A 25,551-nucleotide genomic window follows, 5' to 3' on the forward strand; every position below is an offset into this window, starting at 1 on the left:
ATATAAAACAAAAATTGCAGAAATAAAATAGTGGGTTGTCTCCCATAAGCGCTTTTCTTTAACGCCTTTCAGCTAGGCACAGAAAGTGTAAATCAAGTAACATCAAGAGAAGAAGCATCAACATCATAATTTGTTCTAATAATAGAATCAAAAGGCAACTTCATTCTCTTTCTAGGGAAGTGTTCCATACCTTTCTTAAGAGGGAATTGATATTTAATATTTCCTTCTTTCATATCAATAATAGCACCAACAGTTCGAAGAAAGGGTCTTCCCAAAACAATAGGACAAGATGCATTGCATTCAATATCCAAAACAACAAAATCAACGGGGACAAGGTTATTGTTAACCGTAATGTGAACATTGTCAATTCTCCCCAAAGGTTTCTTTATAGAATTATCAGCAAGATTAACATCCAAATAATAATATTTCAATGGTGGCAAGTCAAGCATATCATAAAGTTTCTTAGGCATAACAGAAATACTTGCACCAAGATCACATAAAGCATTACAATCAAAATCATTGACCTTCATCTTAATGATGGGCTCCCAACCATCTTCTAACTTCCTAGGAATAGAAGTTTGAAGTTTTAATTTCTCTTCTCTAGCTTTAATGAGAGCATTTGTAATATGTTTTGTAAAGGCCAAGTTTATAGCACTAGCATTAGGACTTCTAGCAAGTTTTTGCAAGAACTTAATAACTTCAGAGATATGACAATTATCAAAATCAAAACCATTATGATCTAAAGCAATGGGATCATTGTCCCCAATACTCTGAAAAATTTCAGCACTTTTATCACAAGCAGTTTAATGAGTTTCAGGCAATTTTGCATGCTTTGTATTAGAAGTAGAAACATTGCCAACACCAATTATTTTACCATTGATAGTAGGAGGTTTAGCAACATGTGAAGCATCAACATTACTAGTGGTGGTAATAGTCCAAACTTTAGCTACATTATTTTCTTTAGCAAAATTTTCTTCTCTTTCCCACCTAGCATGCAATTCAGCCATCATTCTAATATTGTCATTAATTCGAACTTGGATAGCGTTTGCTGTAGCAAATGACTTAATATCTTTAGTTTCATTAGGCATAACTTTCAGTTTTAAAAGATCAACATCAGCAGCAAGACTATCAACCTTAGAAGCAAGAACATCAATTTTACCAAGCTTTTCCTCAACAGATTTGTTGAAAGCAGTTTGTGTACTAATAAATTCTTTAAGCATAACTTCAAGACCAGAGGGTACACTCCTACTATTGTTGTAAGAATTACCATAAGAATTACCATAACCATTACTATTATTAGAAGGATATGGCCTATAGTTGTTACCAAAATTATTCCTATAAGCATTGTTGTTGAAATTATTACTTTTAATGAAGTTCACATCAACATGCTCCTCTTGAGCAACCAATGAAGCTAAAGGAACATTATTAGGATCAACATGAGATCTACCATTAACAAGCATAGACATAATAACATCAATCTTATCACTCAAGGAGGAGGTTTCTTCAACAGAATTTACCTTCTTACCTTGAGGAGTCCTTTCAGTGTGCCATTCAGAGTAGTTGATCATCATATCATCAAGAAGTTTTGTTGCGGCACCCAAAGTGATGGACATAAAAGTACCTCCAGCAGCTGAATCCAATAGGTTCCTTGAAGAAAAATTCAATCCTGCATAAAAGGTTTGGATGATCATCCAAGTAGTCGGTCCATGGGTAGGGCAATTCTTTACCAAAGATTTCATTCTTTCCCATGCTTGGGCAACATGTTCATTATCCAATTGCTTAAAATTCATAATGCTACTTCTCAAAGATATAATTTTAGCAGGAGGATAATATCTACCAATGAAAGCATCTTTACATTTAGTCCATGAATCAATACTGTTCTTAGGCAAAGATAGCAACCAATCTTTAGCTCTTCCTCTTAAGGAGAAAGGAAACAATTTCAGTTTTATAATATCCCCATCTACATCCTTATACTTTTGCATTTCACAAAGTTCAACAAAATTATTAAGATGGGCAGCAGCATCATCAGTACTAACACCATAAAATTGCTCTCTCATAACAAGATTTAGTAAAGCAGGTTTAATTTCATAAAATTCTGCTGTAGTAGCAGGTGGAGCAATGGGAGCGCATATAAAATCATTATTATTGGTGCTAGTGAAATCACACAACTTAGTGTTCTCAGGAGTATTCATTTTAACAGCAATAAAAATAAGTAAAGCAAACTAAATTAAATAAAGTAAATGCAAGTAACTAATTTTTTTGTGTTTTTGATATAAAGAAAGCAAACAAGATAGAAAATAAAATAAAGTAAAGCAAGACAATAAACAAAGTAAAGAGATTGGATGTGAAAGACTCCCCTTGCAGCGTGTCTTGATCTCCCCGGCAACGGCGCCAGAAAAAGAGTTGCTTGTGACGGTAAAGCACACGTCCGTTGGGAACCCCAAGAGGAAGGTGTGATGCGTACAGCAGCAAGTTTTCCCTCAGTAAGAAACCAAGGTTATCGAACCAGTAGGAGATGAAGGCCACGTGAAGGTTGTTGGTGGAGGAGTGTAGTGCGGCGCAACACCAGGGATTCCGGCGCCAACGTGGAACCTGCACAACACAATCAAAATACTTTGCCCCAACTTAACAGTGAGGTTGTCAATCTCACCGGCTTGCTGTAAACAAAGGATTAAACGTATGGTGTGGAGAATGATGTTTGTTTGCAAAGAACAGCAGAGAACAATGATTGCAGTAGATTGTATTTAAGATGTAAAAGAATGGACCGGGGTCCACAGTTCACTAGTGGTGTCTCTCCAATAAGATAAATAGCATGTTGGGTGAACAAATTACAGTTGGGCAATTGACAAATAGAGAGGGCATAACAATGCACATACATACCATGATGACTAATATGAGATTTACTTAGGGCATTACGACAAAGAACATAGACCGCTATCCAGCATGCATCTATGCCTAAAAAGTCCACCTTCGGGTTAGCATCCGCACCCCTTCCAGTATTAAGTTGCAAACAACAGACAATTGCATTAAATCTCGTGCGTAATGTAAACAATACAAATATCCTTAGACAAAGCATTGATGTTTTATCCCTAGTGGCAACAGCACATCCACAACCTTAGAACTTTCTGTCACTGTCCCAGATTCAATGGAGGCATGAACCCACTATCGAGCATAAATACCCCCTCTTGGAGTTACAAGTATCAACTTGGCCAGAGCCTCTACTAGCAACATAGAGCATGCAAGATCATAAACAACACATATATGATAGACCGATAATCAACTTGACATAGTATTCCATATTCATCGGATCCCAACAAACACAACATGTAGCATTACAAATAGATGATTGTAATCATGATAGGCAGCTCACAAGATCTAAACATGATAGCACAAGAGGAGAAGACAACCATCTAGCTACTGCTATGGACCCATAGTCCAAGGATGAACTACTCACGCATCAGTCCGGAGGCGGGCATGGTGATGTAGAGCCCTCCGGTGATGATTCCCCTCTCCGGCAGGGTGCCGGAGGCGATCTCCTGAATCCCCTGAGATGGGATTGACGGCGGCGGCGTCTCCGTAACTTTTCTCGTATCTTGGCTCTCGGTACTAGGGTTTTCGCGACGGAGAGAATATATAGGCGAAGGGGCAGAGTCGGGGGACGCTCGAGGGGCCCACCCCATAGGGCGGCACGGCCAGGGGTGGGGCCGCGCCCCCCTAGGGTGTGGCCGCCTCGTCGCCCCTCTTCGTCTTCTCTTCGGACTTCTGGAAGGCTCCGTGGAAAATAAGACCGTGGGCTTTTGTTTCGTCCAATTCCGAGAATATTTCCTGTGTAGGATTTCTGAAACCAAAAACAGCAGAAAACAGGAACTGGCGCTTCGGCATCTTGTTAATAGGTTTGTGCCGGAAAATGCATCAAAATGATATAAAGTGTATATAAAACATGTGAGTATTGTCATAAAACTAGCATGGAACATAAGAAATTATAGATACGTTTGAGACGTATCAGTTAGAGATGGGCAGATGCAGAGGAAATGCAGGCGGCTGTGAAGGAGTTGGGTGTCCGTGTTGTAGTGGTGATGGCTGGAGTGGTGCTGGGCTATGGTGGTGAAGGGAGAAAAAAAGGGAGGTAGGTTGTGGATATGGGGTGTGGAAGCCTGAGGTATCAAGTGAAGGTACACATGAGTGCTCCCAGAGGTGGTTGCTTTGTTGTTGCCGGGCAAGATTCGGTTTCAGGAGGAGGAAGTTGTAGTCGTTGTGTTGCAGCAAAGACAAGAGGAGTCCAGGAAGGAGCAGCTGCTAGAGCTGTTTTGGGTTGGCGGTGATGGAGGAGCAAAGGGAACATAGCTTGCTGCTAGGAGAAGAGGAGAAAATGGAATGGATCTGAGAGAGAGGTAAAGATGTCCTGCAACTTGAGACTTGTGGAAAGCAGCAGAGGAAATGAGAGGATCAAAGGGGAAGAGGAAGAAGTGGAGTCTAAACTTGTATCCCATAGTTTGTGTAATGTTGGTTTGTTGTGCTGAAGACAAAGGAGAAGAGCAGCTTGCTGCTTGGACTTTGTTTTTGGGGGAGAACAATGGTTTGTATGTTGTGGTGGTGAAACCAATCGCAAGTGTGGTGGAGCTTGAAGAGTAGTTGTTGGTGGAGTTGTGGAAAAGTAGATGGCAAGCAAGGAGCTTGAGAGTGATAGCAGAGATTGTGTTGCTGGAGTTTTCCAAGGGTTGAAGAAAGGGCTGGTAGAGGCTATGGTGACCAAGGCAAAGATGGTTGAGGCCAAGATGGCAGGTGGGGTTAATGGGGATGAGGTAGAGGTCAAGGTTGTGACCGTGTTGGAGAGGTGGAAGACATGTGAAGGCCAACAGACTCTGACCGGTGAGGTGAGGCGGCTGTGGCTCTGTAAGAGCTGTTGTTGAGGTGAGGCGATCGTGTTTGAGAGGTGGAAGATATGTGAAGGTCATGAGAGTGTGAATAGTTGACCGGTGAGGTGAGGCGGCTGCTGCTCTGTAGGAGTTGTTGTTGAGGTGAGGTAGCCGTGATTCTGTGGGAACCGGAGTTAAATGATGCACAAACTGATGATGTAAGGCGTGTGGTGCCTCCGTTGTAGGTGCCAGTGTGAGAAGGCGCATGGTTGGAGAGGCAACGGTGGCCCAACGCAAGTGGGGTTGGAGCTGGCTAGCTTGATGCAGAGTTGGTGCAAAGTGATGGTTATGGATCGCGTGAGGCAGAGCTTTGATGGTCGGAGTTGAATGAGCGCTTAACGACCAATGGAGGAAGATCTATAGTAAAATGCTCACAGGCATGTTCTTGAAATCTAAATGCGTAGTGATCGTAGAAAGAGTCATGGAGTTGTAGCAAGATGGCCATGATGGTACCCATGCCCATCTTGAGGGGGAGTGTTGGAGTGTGAGTTAGTACAGTAGTACTCTGGTAGAATCTAGAGTATTTTAATGAATGTTGGAGTCTTAGTATAATAGTAGTGTCCTAGGAGAGTCTAGAATATTCCATTAGAGTGTTGAAATCTGAGTTAGTATCTTAGCAGAGTCTGGAGTATTTCAGGGAGTATTAGTATAGTAGTAGTAGTGTCTAGATTATTCTAGTGTATGAGTGAAGATGTAAGGCTAAGTTGAGCTATATATAAGAGGGTGTGGAGGTCCAAGGGACCATCCCATCCAAAATTTCTCTCCTAAAATCAACAGATGATATGGTCAACGGTATCCTGATCTTGCAAACAGGTGACGCACGCGCTCGTTTGATCCTGCAGCCCATGCCTGAACCTCCTATCAAATGTCCAAAGCCTTTGATTCGCTTCCAACTAGCTAAATAGCTTGCACTTGAGAGAAGCAAAGGATTTCCATATTGGCAAGTATAAGTTGAACCTGATATTTCCTTGACAAAGAGCTATGTCAATGTCTCATGCAGAGTAGAGCCGAGACTTTGCACCCGTCCATCTGGGATGTGGCAATTTCTGTCCATGTCCTGAATCACAACCCACAGACCGACACACTGATGACTAGCCACACGGTCCAAGCTTTTAGTAATGTTCGTAACCCATATGTGATTAATCAACGCGTCGGCGACCAACCTTACTCCTGGAGGGTACCAGCGAGAAAACCTTTGGCGCGATGTCTTCCACCGATCTCTCGTCAATCCATCTATCTTTCCAAAAGTATCTACCCCTTCCATCTCCCATTGTTATCTTTGCCTAACTCTGAAAAACATACATTGCTTCTTTGTCTTTTTGCATTCTCAGGCCTTACAATGGCCTGGACAGGTCTGTGCACCATAGCCATTCCCACCTGGCACGCATCGCTAAGCCATGCAGGTGCCGGTCCTTGACTCTTAACCTGCCAAAACATAATGGCATCTAATCGTCTACCAAGCCACTAAGCATTGCCCTCCTTGAAGTTCTCTTCCTCCAGCCTAGAAAAAAGCGCTGATCCATCTTAGGAGTACCTCCAATACCCACACCGGTGCCTCCTCCACTAATAGAAAATGAATTTGTCTTGCAGTGATAACCAATTTGATGAGCGTCAAGCGTCCCTCCTTCCTGATCATGCCCCTTAGCCAAGCTGGGAGTAGAAACATGGCTTTGTCGATCAGGGGCTGCCACTGGGCTTTTGTTAGGGGTCGTAACGCCAATTGCAATCCCAAATACCTAATCGGGAAGCTTGCAAGGTCACATCTGAGAGTTTCTCTGATTATCTCCTCATCCTGGTCATTGGCTCTGATGAGCGTGGCATTAGTTTTCCTATAATTTACATGCAACCCAGAAGCCTTCCCGAAGATCCGCAAAATATCCTTGACAACATGGGCCTCCTCTCTGACAGGCCTGAAGAAGCAGACAACATCGTCGGCATAAACACATAAGCGCTTCACCGGTGAGATGCCAACCAAGCTCTGAAAAAGTCCTACATCCGCTGCCGCCATGACCACTTTCGTCAGGACTTCCATGCCTATCACGTACAACATTGGGGATGTTGGGTCACCCTGCCGAAGATCACATACATGTTGGATCCTACCTCTAGGTACTTCGTTCACTACTACTTTCGTGTTGGATGTGTGCAACATCGTGGCAACTGTAATATCCCAGGATTCGAGACGATTGCGGGGTAGATTTTAGAAAGGGATGTGCATTGCATCGTAAAATCTAGGGAAATTTCGCGCTTTATTAAAAAAATTGCATCTTAGAGGGGACAAGTTTCTCTCTCGACACCAGATAGGATTAGGGTTTCGAAAGTGCGATAAACTTGGATCTTATCTTTTCTGAACTTAGGGTTTCGAGAAGAGAGGGGAACATTGCATCTCTGAAATTTAAGTTGCATGATTAAATTGAAACAAGTTTGAGTTGAAACTCAAACTCAAACCTCACTCATTTAGATACAAGTCATAATTCAAACAATAAATATTTCAAACAAGAATATTGTAAAATGATAATACAAATAATAAATAATTATTTAAATCATCAATAAAAGATCAATAGAGAAACTTGAGCTTTATTGATATTCACACACAGATACATTGTCAATTACAATATTCAAAGGAATTTAATATTACATAACACATTTCATGAATTAAAAATTAAAAAGAAAAAGGAAAAGTACAAAGTATAAGAACATGCTAAACTACACTAAGTGATTATCTTGATCTTCTTGATCAACACATGATGGAGAATTCCTTGATCATTTCCTGGATCTTTGCAAAATAAAACAACAAGGCAAAGAAACACATTATGCCAAGTGGCAATGCCACTTGGCAGGTTAGCAAAAGAAACATAGAATTGAGAGGATATTACCAAGATCAGCCGAGCTGATCCACTCAAATGCACAAGTTCCAACCAGGAACCACACAAGCAGCTCACCAGGCTGTGTGCATGCACACCAGCACACACAGCCAGGGGAGTCACCACAATGGTGCCAGGCCCTGCTGTCAACCAGGAGAGCTAGGAGAGGGCCATATATAACCTTTTTCAAGCCAAACCCTAGCAGCTCATCGACAGCAGCTTCACCAGGGTAAGAACACAAGAACAGGAAGAACACATAGCCAGCAAAACCATCCAGAAACAGTTTCATCAAGAACTGCTTACTATTGAGCAACAAATCATGGAGTAGATCAAGCACCAGCTAGCCAGGAGGAGCAGGGCAAGCACAGACAACCATCCAGAAGAAAAACCTCTACACCAACACCCTTTTCTAGGAGCTGGAGTGAGGTATAACCAAGAAATCCATGAGCAAGCATCTGTTTTGCTCATAAATAAGCATATGCATCACATGATGGGATTCGTAGCATAGAAAACAAAAATTTTCCTACCGCAAGAACGAAAACCAAGCCAAGATGCAATCTAGAAGAAGGGAGCAACGAGAAGATCATGAGACTAACCCTCGAAGATTTCCAAAGCCTACGAGATTAGATCTCGTTGTTGGTGTAGTCGATCGCTTGCCGCTTGCAAAAGCGTGTAGAAGATCTTGACGGTGCCACAATCGGGCAGCACCTCCGTACTCGGTCACACGTTCGGTGTTGATGAAGACGACGTCCTTCTCCCCGTTCCAGCGGGCAGCGGAAGTAGTAGATCCTCCTCGGAATCCCGGCAGCAGGACGGCGTGGTGGCGGTGGTGGTGGAGAACTCCGGCAGGGCTTCGCCTATGCGCTGCGGAAGTTGTGGTGGAGGAGGAGGCGGCTAGGGTTTGGGGAGTAGGCTAGGGTTTGGGGCGCCGGCCAAGGGGGTGCGGCCAACTTGTGGTCTTAGGGTGGTCGGCCCCCTCCCCTTGCTCCTCCTTATATAGGTGGAAGCCCCAAGTCTTGTCTCCCAAGTCTTCGAATAAGACCCCAACTCCAAAAACTACCTTTGGTGGGAAACCTACTAAAGGGGGGAGTCCTACTCAAGGTGGGACTCCCACCTTTCCTTGAGGTGGGGTGGCCGGCCACCCTTGGTGGAGCCCACCTGGGACTCCTCCCCTTAAGGTTTGGCCGGCCATGGTGGTGGAGTCCTTTCCATAGTGCATTTCTTCCGGACTTTTCTAGAACCTTCTAGAACCTTCCATAAATGCACCGGATCATTTTCAAACTTGTAAAATGACTTCCTATATATGAATCTTATTCTCCGGACCATTCCGGAACTCCTCGTGATGTCCTGGATCCCATCCGAGACTCCGAACAAAACTTCGAACTCCATTCCATATTCCATATCTACTTAAACGACATCAAACCTTAAGTGTGTCACCCTACGGTTCGTGAATTATGCAGACATGGTTGAGACTTCTCTCCGACCAATAACCAATAGCGGGATCTGGAGATCCATAATGGCTCCCACATATTCAACGATGACTTAGTGATCGATTGAACCATTTACATACGATACCGATTCCCTTTGTCACGCGATATTTTACTTGTCCGAGGTTTGATCATCGGTATCTCCATACCTTGTTCAACCTCGTCTCCTGACAAGTACTCTTTACAAATCGCCGTGATATGTAGTCTCTTATGAACCATTCATATGCTTGCAAGCTAATTAGACGACATTCCACCGAGAGGGCCCAGAGTATATCTATCCGTCATCGGGATGGACAAATCCCACTGTTGATCCATATGCTTCAACTCATACTTTCCGAATACCTAATCCCACCTTTATAACCACCCATTTACGCAGTGGCGTTTGATGTAATCAAAGTACCCTTCCGGTATAAGTGATTTATATGATCTCATGGTCGAAAGGACTAGGTAACTATGTATCGAAAGCTTTATAGCAAATGAACTTAATGACGTGATCTTATGCTACGCTTAATTGGGTGTGTCCATTACATCATTCATCAATGACATAACCTTGTTATTAATAACATCCAATGTTCATGATCATGAAACAATGATCATCTATTAATCAACAAGCTAGTTATACAAGAGGCTTACTAGGGACTCCTTGTTGTTCACATAACACACATGTATCAATGTTTCGGTTAATACAATTATAGCATGATATGTAAACATTTATCATAAACACAAAGATATATAATAACCATTTTATTATTGCCTCTTGGGCATATCTCCAACAGTCTCCCACTTGCACTAGAGTCAATAATCTAGATTACATTGTAAGGTACCTAACACCCATGGCATTCTGGTGTTGGTCATGCTTTGCCCTAGGGAGAGCTTTAGTCAACGGATCTGCTACATTCAGATCAGTGTGTACTTTGCAAATCTTTACTTCTCCATCTTCGATGTACTCGCGAATCGAATGAAAACGCAGCTTGATATGCTTCAGCTTCTTGTGTGACCTTGGTTCTTGTGCATTGGCGATGGCACCCATGTTGTCACAATAGATGACTAATGGGTCCAATGCACTAGGAACCACACCAAGCTCAACAATGAACCTCTTCATCCATACCGCTTCCGATGAAGCCTCTGAAGCCGCTATGTATTCTGATTCTGTTGAAGACTTCGCCACCGTGCACTGCTTCGAGCTGCACCAGCTTACTGCAGCACCATTTAATATAAACACGTACCCAGACTGAGACTTAGAGTCATCAGGATCAGTATTCCAACTTGCATCGGTGTAACTGGTTACAACGAGCTCTTGGTCACCGCCATAACAAAGAAACATATCCTTAGTTCTTTTCAAGTACTTCAGGATATTCTTGACCGCTGTCCAGTGTTCCATTCCTGGATCACTTTGATATCTGCTAGTCAAACTAACAGCATGTGCTATATCCGGTCTAGTACACAACATGGCATACATGATAGAGCCTACTGCCGAGGCATAGGGGATCTGATTCATCCTCTCTCTTTCTTCTGCCGTAGCCGGACCTTGAGTCTTACTCAAGACCTTACCTGGCAACATCGGTAAGAACCCTTTCTTACTTTCATCCATTCTAAACTTCTTTAGAATCTTGTCCAGGTATGTACTCTGTGAAAGCCCTATTAGGCGTCTTGATCTATCTCTATAAATCTTGATGCCTAAAATGTACGCTGCTTCACCAAGGTCCTTCATTGAAAAACACTTATTCAAATAACCTTTTACACTGCTTAATAGTTCTATATCATTCCCAATCAATAATATGTCATCTACATATAGTATCAGGAATGCTACAGAGCTCCCACTCACTTTCTTGTAAATACAGGCCTCTCCATGGCATTGTATAAACCCGAAGTCTTTGATCACCTTATCAAAGCGTCGGTTCCAACTCCTGGATGCTTGCTTCAGTCCATAAATTGAACGCTGAAGTTTGCACACCATGTCAGCATTTTTAGGATCGACAAAACCTTTGGGTTGTACCATATACAACTCTTCCTCAATGTCTCCATTAAGGAATGCTGTTTTGACATGCATCTGCCAAATCTCATAATCGAAAAATGCAGCTATTGCTAACAAAATCCTCACAGACTTTAGCTTCGCTACAGGTGAGAAAGTGTCATCGTAGTCAACACCTTGAATTTGTCGGAAACCCTTTGCGACAAGTCGAGCTTTATAGACAGTAACATTACCATCAGCATCTGTTTTTCTCTTGAAGATCCATTTATTCTCGACAGCCTTACGGCTATCAGGTAAGTCTACCAAAGTCCACACTTTGTTATCATACATGGATCCCATTTCGGATTTCATGGCTTCTTGCCATTTGTTGGAATCTGGGCTCATCATCGCTTCTTCATACGTCGCAGGATCCTCATCATTGTTGTCCACAATCATGACATTTAGACAAGGATCATACCAATCAGGAGTGGTACGTTCCCTTGTCGATCTGCGAGGTTCAGTAGCTACCTCGCTCGAAGTTTCATGATCATTATCATTAGCTTCCTCTGTCACCGGTGCAGGCGGTACAGGAACATCTTCCGGTACTGCGCTACTCTGATCAACGAGAGAAGGTTCAGTAACCTCGTTGAGTTCTACTTTTCTTCCAGTCACTTCTTTAGTGAGAAACTCTTTCTCAAGAAAGGTTCCGTTCTTAGCAACAAAGATTTTGCCTTCGGATCTGTGATAGAAAGTATACCCAATAGTTTCCTTAGGGTATCCTATGAAGACGCATTTCTCCGCTTTGGGTTCTAGCTTGTCCGGTTGTAACTTTTTTACATAGGCTTCGCAACCCCAAACTTTAAGGAACGACAGCTTAGGTTTCTTATTAAACCATAATTCATACGGTGTCGTTGCAACGGATTTAGATGGTGCCCTATTTAAAGTGAATGCAGCTGTCTCTAATGCATAACCCCAAAACGATAATGGCAAATCAGTAAGAGACATCATAGAACGAACCATATCTAAGAGAGTTCGATTACGACGTTCGGACACACCATTGCGCTGTGGTGTTCCTGGCGGTGTCAACTGTGAAAGTATTCCGCATTTCTTTAAATGCATGCCAAACTCATAACTCAGATATTCGCCTCCACGATCAGAACGCAGAAATTTGATCTTCTTGTTACGTTGATTTTCTACTTCACTTTGAAATTCCTTAAACTTCTGGAAAGTTTCGGATTTATGTTTCATGAAATAGATATACCCATATCTACTCAGATCATCTGTGAAGGTTAGAACATAACGATAACCACCGCGCGAGGCTATACTCATTGGTCCGCACACATCGGTATGTATGATTTCCAATAAGTCTGTAGCTCGCTCCATAATACCAGAGAATGGAGTCTTAGTCATTTTTCCCATTAGACATGCTTCACATCTATCAAGTGACTCAAGTAGTCCATCGGAATGGAGTTTCTTCATGCGTTTCACTCCAATATGACCAAGACGACAGTGCCACATATAAGTAGAATTATCATTCAATTTAATTCGCTTAGCATCAATGTTATGAACATGTGTATCACTACTATCGAGATTTAACAGGAATAAACCATTCGTCTCAGGTGCATGACCATAAAAGATATTATTCATAAAAATAGAACAACCATTATTCTCAGACTTAAATGAATAACCGTCTTGCATTAAACAAGATCCAGATATAATGTTCATGCTCAACGCAGGCACCAAATAACAATTATTGAGGTTTAAAACTAATCCCGAAGGTAGATGTAGAGGGAGCGTGCCGACAGCGATCACATCGACCTTGGATCCATTTCCAACGCGCATCGTCACTTCGTCCCTCGCTAGGCTTCGTTTATTCCGTAGTTCCTGTTTCGAGTTACAAATGTGAGCAACCGAACCAGTATCTAATACCCAGGCACTAGTACGAGAACCAGTAAGATAGACATCTATAACATGTATATCAGATATACCTTTCTTCTTCTTGACAAGGCCACTCTTCAGATCAGCCAAGTACTTGGGGCAATTACGCTTCCAGTGCCCCTTCCCATTGCAGTAATAGCACTCAGTATCAGGTTTAGGGCCACCCTTAGGCTTCTCAGGAGGTGCGGCAGCTTTCTTGCCGCCCTTCTTGACGTTGCCCTTCTTAGGTTTGCCTTGCTTCTTGAAACTGGTGGTCTTGTTGACCATCAACACTTGGTGCTCTTTCTGTATTTCCACCTCAGCAGATTTTAGCATGGAGAAGAGTTCAGGTAACTCCTTGTTCATGTTCTGCATGTTGTAGTTCATCACAAAGTTCTTGTAACTAGGTGGCAGTGATTGGAGTACACGATGAATACCCAGCTTGTTAGGAATCACTATCCCCAAGTCACTGAGCTTCTTCGCATGCCCGGACATAGCGAGCACATGCTCACTAACGGAGCTACCCTCTTCCATCATACAGCCAAAGAAGTGTTTCGATGCTTCATAGCTTTCCACGGCCGCATGAGTTTCAAAGATAGCTTTTAGCTCATGGACCAGCTCATAAGGATCGTGGTGCTCAAAACGCTTTTGGAGCTCCGCCTCTAGGCTACACAGGATGGCACACTGTACTTGAGAGTACCGAGTTACCCGAGTCTCGTAAACATTCTTTTTGTCCTCGGATACTGCAGGTGGTGGTGGGGGACCTAGCGGTGCTTCGAGCACAAATTGCAGATTTCCACCAGTGAGGAAAATCCTCACATGACGGAACCAGTCGGTGAAGTTGCTACCATTGCTTTTAAGCTTTTCTTTCTCTAGGAACTGGTTAAAATTGATTGATGGGGACGCCATGATCTACAACATATATTTGCAATAGTTTAGACTAAGTTTATGACAAATTGAGTTCAAATTTTAATTTAACAAAATTAAAAACTAGGTGAACTCCCACTCAAAACAATATCCCTCGCATTGTCTTAGTGATCACACGAACCAAATCCACTACACCAAGTCCGATCATCACGAGACAAGATGTAATTTCATTGGCGAACACTCAAAGTGTTCATCATATCATTCATATGATTCATGCTCTACCTTTCGGTATCCCGTGTTCCGAGACCATGTCTGTACATGCTAGGCTCGTCAAGGCAACCTTAGTATCCGCGTGTGCAAATCTGGCTTGCACCCGTTGTATGCACATGTAGAATCTATCACACCCGATCATCACGTGATGCTTCGAAACGACAAGTCTTAGCAACGGTGCTACTAAGGATGAACACTTTATTATCTTGATATTTAGTGAGAGGGATCATCTTATAATGCTACCGTCGCGATCTAAGCAAAATAAGATGCATAAAAGGATTAACATCACATGCAATTCATATGTGATATGATATGGCCCCTTTGTCTTTGCGCCTTTGATCTTCATCTCCAAAGCACGGACATGATCTCCATCATCAACGGGCATGATCTCCATCATCGTCGGCGTAGCGTCAAGGTCAATGGCGCCGTCTTCATGATTGTTCTCCACGTAGCAACTATTACAACTTCTTTGAAATACTACTCAACATGAAATTTAAAGACAACCATAAGGCTCCTGCCGGTTGCCACAATACAATAATGATCATCTCATACATATTCATCATCACATTATGGCCATATCACATCACCAAACCCTGCAAAAACAAGTTAGACGTCTCTAATTTGGTTTGCATATTTTACGTGGTTTAGGGTTTTCGAGTAAGATCCAATCTACCTACGAACATGAACCACAACGGTGATACTAGTGTTGTCAATAGAAAGAGTAAATTGGATCTTTACTATAGTGGGAGAGACAGACACCCGCAAAGCCACTTATGCAATACAAGTTGAATGTCGAGCGTGGAGCAAATCTCATGAACGCGGTCATGTAAAGTTAGCCCGAGCCGCTTCATCCCACTATGCCACAAAGATGCAAAGTACACGAACTAAAGACAACAAAGCATCAACGCCCACAAAACAATTGTGTTCTACTCGTGCAACCAATCTATGCATAGACACGGCTCTGATACCACTGATGGGATTCGTAGCATAGAAAACAAAAATTTTCCTACCGCAAGAACGAAAACCAAGCCAAGATGCAATCTAGAAGAAGGGAGCAACGAGAAGATCATGAGACTAACCCTCGAAGATTTCCAAAGCCTACGAGATTAGATCTCGTTGTTGGTGTAGTCGATCGCTTGCCGCTTGCAAAAGCGTGTAGAAGATCTTGACGGTGCCACAATCGGGCAGCACCTCCGTACTCGGTCACACGTTCGGTGTTGATGAAGACGACGTCCTTCTCCCCGTTCTAGCGGGCAGCGGAAGTAGTAGATCCTCCTCGGAATCCCGGCAGCACGACGGCGTGGTGGCGGTGGTGGTGGAGAACTCCGGCAGGGCTTCGCCTATGCGCTGCGGAAGTTGTGGTGGAGGAGGAGGCGGCTAGGGTTTGGGGAGCAGGCTAGGGTTTGGGGCGCCGGCCAAGGGGGTGCGGCCAACTTGTGGTCTTAGGGTGGTCGGCCCCCTCCCCTTGCTCCTCCTTATATAGGTGGAAGCCCCAAGTCTTGTCTCCCAAATCTTCGAATAAGACCCCAACTCCAAAAACTACCTTTGGTGGGAAACCTACTAAAGGGGGGGTCCTACTCAAGGTGGGACTCCCACCTTTCCTTGAGGTGGGGTGGCCGGCCACCCTTGGTGGAGCCCACCTGGGACTCCTCCCCTTAAGGTTTGGCCGGCCATGGTGGTGGAGTCCTTCCGGGACTCCACCTTCCATAGTGCATTTCTTCCGGACTTTTCTAGAACCTTCTAGAACCTTCCATAAATGCACCGGATCATTTTCAAACTTGTAAAATGACTTCCTATATATGAATCTTATTCTCCGGACCATTCCGGAACTCCTCGTGATGTCCTGGATCCCATCCGAGACTCCGAACAAAACTTCGAACTCCATTCCATATTCCATATCTACTTAAACGACATCAAACCTTAAGTGTGTCACCCTACGGTTCGTGAACTATGCAGACATGGTTGAGACTTCTCTCCGACCAATAACCAATAGCGGGATCTGGAGATCCATAATGGCTCCCACATATTCAACGATGACTTAGTGATCGATTGAACCATTTACATACGATACCGATTCCCTTTGTCACGCGATATTTTACTTGTCCGAGGTTTGATCATCGGTATCTCCATACCTTGTTCAACCTCGTCTCCTGACAAGTACTCTTTACTCGTACCGTGATATGTAGTCTCTTATGAACCATTCATATGCTTGCAAGCTAATTAGACGACATTCCACCGAGAGGGCCCAGAGTATATCTATCCGTCATCGGGATGGACAAATCCCACTGTTGATCCATATGCTTCAACTCATACTTTCCGAATACCTAATCCCACCTTTATAACCACCCATTTACGCAGTGGCGTTTGATGTAATCAAAGTACCCTTCCGGTATAAGTGATTTATATGATCTCATGGTCGAAAGGACTAGGTAACTATGTATCGAAAGCTTTATAGCAAATGAACTTAATGACGTGATCTTATGCTACGCTTAATTGGGTGTGTCCATTACATCATTCATCAATGACATAACCTTGTTATTAATAACATCCAATGTTCATGATCATGAAACAATGATCATCTATTAATCAACAAGCTAGTTATACAAGAGGCTTACTAGGGACTCCTTGTTGTTCACATAACACACATGTATCAATGTTTCGGTTAATACAATTATAGCATGATATGTAAACATTTATCATAAACACAAAGATATATAATAACCATTTTATTATTGCCTCTTGGGCATATCTCCAACATCACACACAAGCCAAAGGGTAGGAATACCCTATGTGTATCATCATCTGGTGATGAGCCACTAGTTGCTGGCAAAATAGGAGAAAAGCCAGTAGAGTTAATCCCAGGGAAAAACTGGTTAGAACCAAGTGTATCACCACTACAGCCAACCAAAAGATCCAGCAAGGATTTGATGCACCACTAGCCTAGCCCAACTCACTTAGCAGCTAGAGGGTCACTAAAACCATCAGAAATAAAGACAGTAACCTGTCTATTTGATTTCAACATCAAAAGCTACTGAGGATCCAAAAGTGGATCAACCAGTAAGCATTTATCAAGCCATAGTAAGCCACAGAGAGGGGAGCTACCTTGGACAGCAAATAGTTACTGTCCAGGTCACCTCAAACCCAAAACAATTAAGCCAAGCCAATAAATCATTACCCAGATGGGTTCAGAGTGAGCTAGGGTCCAACAAATGGTTGGCATCCCTCTAGCTCAAGCCAATCCATTAAAAGAATCATCACTGTATCACAGTTCATCTCATTTATCCATTGAATCAAGCCAAGATTGTACAGATAAATGAAATACACAAGTAATCATTGGCACATACACTTGCAAATGATCCAGAGGATCACTGCAAGCATCAGTAGATGCTTTATCAAGCAATAGCATGCACCTGCACAAGATATGGTGCTACACATGCACAAGGGCTGGCAGCAGATAGAAACAGATAGAAGGATAGCAAGTACCAGCAAGCAGCTGATGATCCTAGGATCATCAGAGCATGCTAAAGCATGCTAGGGCTTGCTAGAGCCTAGCCTAGCATCAATACATCAAACAGTTACTGAAATAGCCACAGATAATTAATAATTGCATCACCGAAAATTATATAAACAATTTTATAACTATATCCAGAAGCACATCATCAAGAAATTGATGCATCTAGTTAGCAATCAAGTCTAACAGAGCTTTACCATGAGCTAGAGCTCAATAAGCAGCACACACATAGCACTGGACCTTGCATAAGCAAGGATTACTCACAGTAATCAAGCCAGGGGCAGGAATTAGGAATACACCTAACCATCCAGTAGCAGCAGTGGCTGGAGCAACATGGCAAGCCATGAGCATCACAGTATGCTCCTGAGCAAATGCATAAGTGCCACAGCAGTAATAACAGCATGAACACAAGCATAGGAGTAGCTGCAGACAAGATATACAGGCATAAGCAAGCTAGTAGCATTTAGGAATTGCACAGAATCTTGCACAGCAAGAAGGGTAGAGCAGCATAGGCTAGAGCATGGAGAGAGCAACAGCTTAAGCATAGTAACAACACAGGCATGGCCACAGGAGCAATAGCATGGCAAGCTAGGGCACATAGCAGCAGCAGCACACAGGAGCAGCAGCAGCACACAGCAGCAGCACATAGGAGCATCATCATCGCAGCACCATGGATGCCAAAGCATCCAATGGTGGATAAGGAGGAAGAACAGACGAGAGAGAGAGGGTGGAGCACAAACCTGGGCGAGCAGACAACAGTCGCAGCCATGGCGGCCACGGCGGCACATGCCGGGCGCACGGCGGCGCCAGGCCAGGCCAAGCCAGGCCACGACAAGCACCGCAATGCCCAGCACCACCACGACGAGGCTCACGGCACCATCGCATCGCCATGGATGCCAGCGAACGGCGAATCGCCGTGAACGCCGTGCAACCCTAGAGACAGCTGGGAGACCGCCGGAGACGGCCGGGATAATTCGGCGACGGCGCAGGCGACCACGGCATCGCGAGAGCTGAGGTTAGGGTTAGACGCGGGGAGGAGACGAAGTGGCGAGCGACCGAGTGGGTCGGCCCGACCCAAGCGGGTTTAGCCCAACCCACTTGGGTTCACCCTGACAGGTGGGCCCAGGGGCAAATTTGTCATTTCACAATTTCATTTAAATAGAAACTTTGACAAAAATCCATAAATGAAATATAACTCTAAAAAATAGAGAAAAATATGTAAACCACTTAGAATTTTATTCTCCATCATAAATAAATATGAAATAGAATTTTTGAAAATAATAAATATTAATCATTATTAAATCCAAAGAATAATGAATTAATAAAAGTCATTAAAAATAAACTCTATATTTTTAATGATTAAATAAGTCCATAAATTATTTTGGACTTAAACAAATCTGGGCAATATTCCAAGATATTATTTTCACTCTTAAGGAGTATTCTTAAAATGTTCTTATTAGCCACCTCTGACATTAAATCATTAAGCATTGGGAAGGGGGGAACCAAACCCTAAAAATCGAAAGCATGCATGTTTGAATCTTTAACCATTGCCCTTATCGGACAATGATGCTATCTTTCAGAAACAGCGGACCAGGGTCAGTCCAAACAATTCAACTGCACTACATTGCAGTCACCAGGCAAGTTCATCGCTTGCTCATATTACTTTGAGTATTTTTATCAAATTACTTGCAAAGTACTATACTTATCACTCTTGCATTAAAAGCAAAGATGCTAATTTCATAACTATGAATATGACTATGTGGTGGGCAATGGAACCATGGCAGGAGTATGGTGGAGGTTCCATTGCAAGGGTTTATATCCATCTAGGATTAACAACAAATGTCGTCCAGTGATTCTTGTGCCGTAAGACCCGTGTTAACCATAAGATCTGGAGTGGGATGGAGTAGTCAAGTGTGTTTCCTCCTCTCGTACATCAACGGATGCGCTTACCGTAGCAGTTGTGTCTTGCGAGAACAACCGGTGGGTGGGGATCCCATTCTAATTCCCCACGGTAATGCGGTCTATGATGGGTTGCAACGGCCGGCGAAGGTATCATGGTTGCGACCTGATAGTTGTCGAGGTCAGAAGGTATCCAAGTGATACAGACCGGCGAGGACCCAAGGTCGGAATTGCAACAAAGGGTGGGTGTGCGAGGTCGCGGGATACCGGGCCTCACACCAAGGAAGTGTGGACGGGAAAGCTGCCCGGTTGGCACCAAGGTTAAGATCTCTTATGGGTAAAGCAACACACCTCTGCAGAGTGTAATGAATCGTGACCTATCACTCCCTGTTCCGGGTTTTGGAACTGCGAACGCGGCCGGAAAGGAACTCCATGAAGTTCTAGACACCCGGTGAAGGCTGACGGACATAGCTCTTCTGAATAAAAGCAACCTTTTGAAGAAACGTTTATAAAAAACAAGCATTGGTATTAGACTTTCTGGTCTAATGCTGTAGCTAGTGCATTAAACACCTCTTTCCTATAATGAACTTGTTGAGTACGCTCGTACTCATACCTCTTATAATCCCATGCGTAGATTGTCTGAATCACCTGGAGGAGGCCAATGAAGAACAAGATTGAGCAGATGGGATCTGCTACGAAGAACCAGACCTCTCTGGAGGTGTAGAGGGGGTTGACTACCTGATAGTGTATGGAACCGGGGAGGTTCCAGAAGCAGAAGAAGCTTAAGCAACTGGAGTAGTAGTAGTAATCGAGCAGTATGAACTCTAGAGTGTTTAGCTGCTCGAGTAGAATAATGGTAAGCCTGCTCAAACCTATATTGTATAAGATAAGTAGGGTTCACCTAGAACCTAGGAGTTATCCTCTACGGACCCAGGAGGAGCTCCAAAGTGATGTAATTATATGGCTTGTAATATTATGTGAATGAAATAAAGACCAGCTATGCTTCTGTTGTACTACTCTGAGGGATGTAATATTTGCGGATTGGTACTTCGCACATGTTATGTCAACGACTGGCATACTACAACATGCAGTGGTATGCAGGGTCACCGCAGTTGGTATCAGAGCAAAAGCTTTGACCTTAGGTTGGAACCTAGTTAATGGGACAAACCGGTAGGAGTCAAATAGGAGTAGTAAAGAATTCTCTAAAAATATGCTGTCTATTCACTTGAGAATAACACATTCATATCTTTTAGTGCGATAATTCTTTATTATAACTATTATGTTGTATTATTACTAATATTATATTCTTTCTTATCTACAGCCAATTATGGCCAGTTCATGATCCGGACGCAACGTTAAGGTGAAGGAATCCACTTTGGATGACTATGACGGAGGACTGGCAGACATACTTCGTGCTATGTTACTCGAATTTGGGTGTGATCCCCAAATCCGAGTGATGAAGTACACGTACTATGATGGTACTGTACTAGCAAAGTGTAGAGTAGGAATCCAGTTACCTGAAGTCTTAGGTATGAGTGCAGTTATGCCTGCAGGAGAGGCTAGGACAATCAGGACAGCCTATCACATAGCCATTATGAAAGCTATCACCGATATTCGCGAGCATAAGACCAAGGATCTTATTGGCTCCGAATTCGCACATATCCCACATATGGAGGAGGACGATGATCCGACTCTAAACCACTTTAAGTTTGCCAAGAGGAAACCTGCAGAAGCCGCAAAATACATGGACAACTGTAGGAACCTTCTAACTTTGTATTTTCAGTTGAATCGCCATCTGGCAGGAGCAATTGATACAATGTTAGATGAGTTCACATAGCCGAAGGAAGAACCAAAGGGTAAGGAGCCAATGGAGAGTGAGCCACCTACACCAATTTTCTTAACTAGTGATTACATAAATATAGATACTCCTGAACCACAACCCACACCACAAACACCTAGGTACTTTCCTAGTAGTTCCTATGGTGGATATGAGGGAGGAGAGGAATCTGGGAACAACCAACGCTCGGAGACTGCTATTGAGAACTCCACTGGATGGCGTTGGGGATCATTCATGGGCAATTATGAAGATCCGGTGAGATGTGATCCGGAGATAGATCAGGACGTTGTAGACCAGTACCAGAACCATCACTATGAGTTGGGAGATTATCAGGAGTACCCTATAGTGACCGAGTCCGATTCCAAAGGAGGGAAGGCACGTAAGGTGGTTAAGGGGGAAGGTTCAGGAAGCAGAGGAAGGCATGGACCTTTTGACATGAACACCTCTGAGCACACCGGAAACGTGTCCGTTGAGGAGGAGGAGTATCCCATGGGGGATGCTTATGCATCACTGAATAATCATTTTATGATGACAGATTTCTCCCTGGGATCATCCTCAAACTCGGACTACCAGCCTACTGGGAGGCCATATGTTCCAAACACTATCAGGAGGACTACACGTTCGACTGGATGGATGCCTGGAATGTACCAGGAATAAAGCTACGAGTAGTTGACCACCAGCGGAGGCGATGATGCAATACAAATGTACCATATGTATTGTAGTGAGTACTAGTTTAATAAGTTGTAATTTTCATGCAATAAGTGAGTTTGCATACTCACACTACTTATGGGTATTGTAATAAACCACTTATGTATGTATATACATGGTATATGTTTTGTATGATTTGGATTTGCTTCTTGATTTCCTTTGCGTGACTAGTTCTGTGCACAAAGTTGAGCTCAGAAAACTTGCGCATGGAGTAACTATGAGTACCACTTTGTGTTACAGAGCTAGGGGGTGATGTCGGGACTGACGGGCGAGGAGAGCGAAGCACAGCGCCTCGAGCGTGAGGCCAAGCAGAAAGAGGAGGCAGATGAAGCCGCAAGAAACCAGTTTCCACCGCCACCACCTCCAATGACGCAACAGAACTTCCTCCAGTACATGCAAATACTGGAGGAAAGGCAACGTGCAACCATGGAGCAACAAAACAAAATTTTCCAAGAGTTGCTGCAGCAGAACAGGATTGAAAGGCCAGAAAACCAAGGCGTTACTCTGTCAGACTTTCAGAATACCAAGCCCATATCATGCACCAGAGCCAGTGGACGCTGAGGATTGGCTGATGGACATAGAGCGCAAGCTCAAGACCGTTGGATGCACAAATCAAGAGAAAGTAAGATATGCGACACACCTGTTGTGTGGACCCGCCGCATCATGGTGGGATAACATAGTAGCAGTACACCCAGCTGAGAAGGTATTCACCTAGGAGGAGTTCAAGCAGAAGTTCAGGGAATCCAATGTTCCCGAGAGTGTCATGGAGCTGAAGCGCAGAGAGTTCGAGAATTTAGAGCAGAAGGATAAAGCAATACTGACCTATGTTCGGGAATTCTCTGGATTAGCCCGATACGCAGCAGAGGAAGTGAGTACTGAGGACAAAAGGAAGAAAAGGTTCATGAGAGGATTGAATCCATCTTACAAGGTGCAACTCAGGATGCTGAGAGCAATAGAATTCCAGGAGTTGGTTGATGCAGCCATCACTCTGGAAGACGACTTTAAACAAGTCCAAGAGGAGAAGCGTAAGAAGGCCAAGTTTGAGCCAAAGAAGTTTGTTAGCAACAAGCCCAACACCAGTTTGACTTTCAAGCCGAGGTACAACCCCAATAACAATAGGAGGAACTCAGGATCCCAGTCTATGGCTCACATTGTTTGCCGTAACTGTGGATTTAAAGGACATGTCTCAAAGGATTGCCGGAAGCCAAAGGTGATTTGCTTCGGTTGTCGCCAGGAAGGGCATATGCTAAAAGATTGCCCTAACAGAAACAACAGTGGAGGAAAGTCAGGAGGAGGCGGGAGTCGGAATGGAAATTCTGGAGGAAACTGGAAGAACAAGAAGCCCTTCGGAAAACTGAACTGTACCAGCCTGGAGGAGGTGATAAACTCAGATAAGGCGGTCATAGGTACGCTTCAGATACTCACTCATCCTGGCAAAGTACTTTTTGATACTGGTGCAACCACATCATTCATTTCTCAGCAATTCATCATCAAACATGGGATAAATTGCACTAAGTTAGAAACACCCATTACCATACTATCTGCGGGGGGAACGATATTAGTTACCCACGTTAAGCAAGAGCAGGTCATCGTGATCCGTGGATGTGCGTTTGACGCAGACCTGTTTGTTCTAACCATGAAGGACATAGATGTCATTCTTGGTATGAACTGGTTAGAGGAGAACGGAGTCTTGATAGATTGTGCAAATAAGACAGTGTCTTTGAAAAGTCCATATGGAGGAAGGATGATTTATCAAGGAGACAAGCATACCCAGATCGAGGTTGAGCTACAACTTAATAGTATGAAGGAGGTGAAACGTGAGGACATACCAATAGTTAATGAATTCCAAGATGTTTTCCCAAAAGAATTACCTGGAATGCCACCAGACAGAGAGATAGAGTTTACCATAGACCTAATTCCGGGAACAGCCCCGATTGCCAAGGCACCATACAAGATGGGACCTAAGGAGTTGAAGGAACTCAAAGAGCAATTGGATGACTTGGAACAAAAAGGATTTATACAGGAAAGTATATCACCTTGGGGATCACCAGTTATATTTGTGGACAAAAGAGATGGAGGCCGTAGGATGTGCGAAGATTACCGAAACCTGAACAAGGTTACTATCAAGAACAAATATCCACTTCCCAGAATACAAGATTTGTTTGATCAAGTTAGAGGAGCAGGAGTATTCTCTAAGATTGATCTGAGATCGGGTTATCACCAGATAAAGATCAAGAAAGAAGATGTTCCAAAGACTGCCTTTGTTTCAAGGTATGGACATCATGAGTATTTAGTCGTACCTCTTGGATTGACAAATGCCCCAGCAATATTCATGAACCTCATGAATAAGATATCCATGCCCTATCTTAACAAGTTTGTCATCGTGTTTATCGATGATATCTTGATATATTCCAAGGATAAGGCTGAACATGCAGAGCATCTCCGGATAGTGTTACAAACACTAAGAGAACATCAGCTCTATGCCAAATTCAGTAAGTGTGAGTTTTGGCTAGACCAAGTAGAGTTTCTTGGACATGTGATTAGTAAAGATGGAATCGCAGTAAACCCAAGTAAAGTAGCAGCAGTTTTAGAGTGGGAAGCACCTAAGAATGTCAAGGAAATCAGAGGATTCTTAGGAATGGCAGGATATTACCGGAGATTCATCGAAGGATTCTCCAAGATAGCGGGACCAATGACCAAGTTGTTAAGGAAGAATACACCATTTGTGTGGTCAGATGAGTGTGAACAGAGTTTTCAGACTCTGAAGGAAAAGTTAACAACAACACCTGTGTTAGCAGTACCAGAAGTTGGCAAGGATTACACCGTATATTGTGATGCATCCAAGCATGGATTGGGATGTGTACTTATGCAAGATCGAAAAGTGATATCTTATGGATCAAGGCAACTCAGACCTCATGAAGTCAATTATCCTACACATGATTTAGAGTTAGCAGCCGTTGTGTTTGCACTGAAAGGTTGGAGGCATTTCCTTTATGGAGCTAAGTGTGAACTTTACACTGATCACAAGAGTCTCAAATACTTCTTCACTCAGAAGGAATTGAACATGAGACAAAAAAGATGGCTCGAGTTGATAAAAGATTATGATTTGACCATCAACTACACACCAGGAAAGGCTAATGTTGTAGCCGATGCCTTAAGTCGGAAGAGTACCGGAGGAGTTGAACAAGAACTACCACCGGAGTTGAAAAAGGAAATAAGCCAAGCACAGATACAACTTTGGGAGAAAGAAGCTCATGAGGGACTATCAACACTACAAGTTGCGGAAGAATCAAATATGAAATTGAAGAATGAGATCATAATAGGTCA

At 43.4% G+C, this 25,551-nt stretch overlaps 1 protein-coding gene across 1 annotated transcript; it reads right to left on the minus strand.

The window, feature by feature from the left end:
- Positions 1 to 12,732: 12,732 nt before the first annotated feature.
- Positions 12,733 to 13,520, minus strand: LOC139835114 (uncharacterized). The gene is made up of 2 exons (XM_071825091.1): positions 13,204 to 13,520; positions 12,733 to 13,099 (listed from the first exon to the last, which is right to left on the minus strand). The coding sequence occupies exons 1-2, from the start codon at positions 13,517 to 13,519 to the stop codon at positions 13,086 to 13,088; spliced, it is 330 nt and encodes a 109-aa protein (XP_071681192.1). The 5' UTR covers position 13,520; the 3' UTR covers positions 12,733 to 13,085.
- Positions 13,521 to 25,551: the final 12,031 nt, after the last annotated feature.

The sequence above is a fragment of the Lolium perenne genome, chromosome 2, assembly GCF_019359855.2.
Source record: "Lolium perenne isolate Kyuss_39 chromosome 2, Kyuss_2.0, whole genome shotgun sequence".
Taxonomy (NCBI): Eukaryota; Viridiplantae; Streptophyta; class Magnoliopsida; order Poales; family Poaceae; genus Lolium; species Lolium perenne.

Excerpts from the sequence above, each read along its gene's own strand:
- LOC139835114 (XM_071825091.1), bottom strand. The coding sequence starts at position 13,519 with ATGAACTACAACATGCAGAACATGAACAAGGAGTTACCTGAACTCTTC.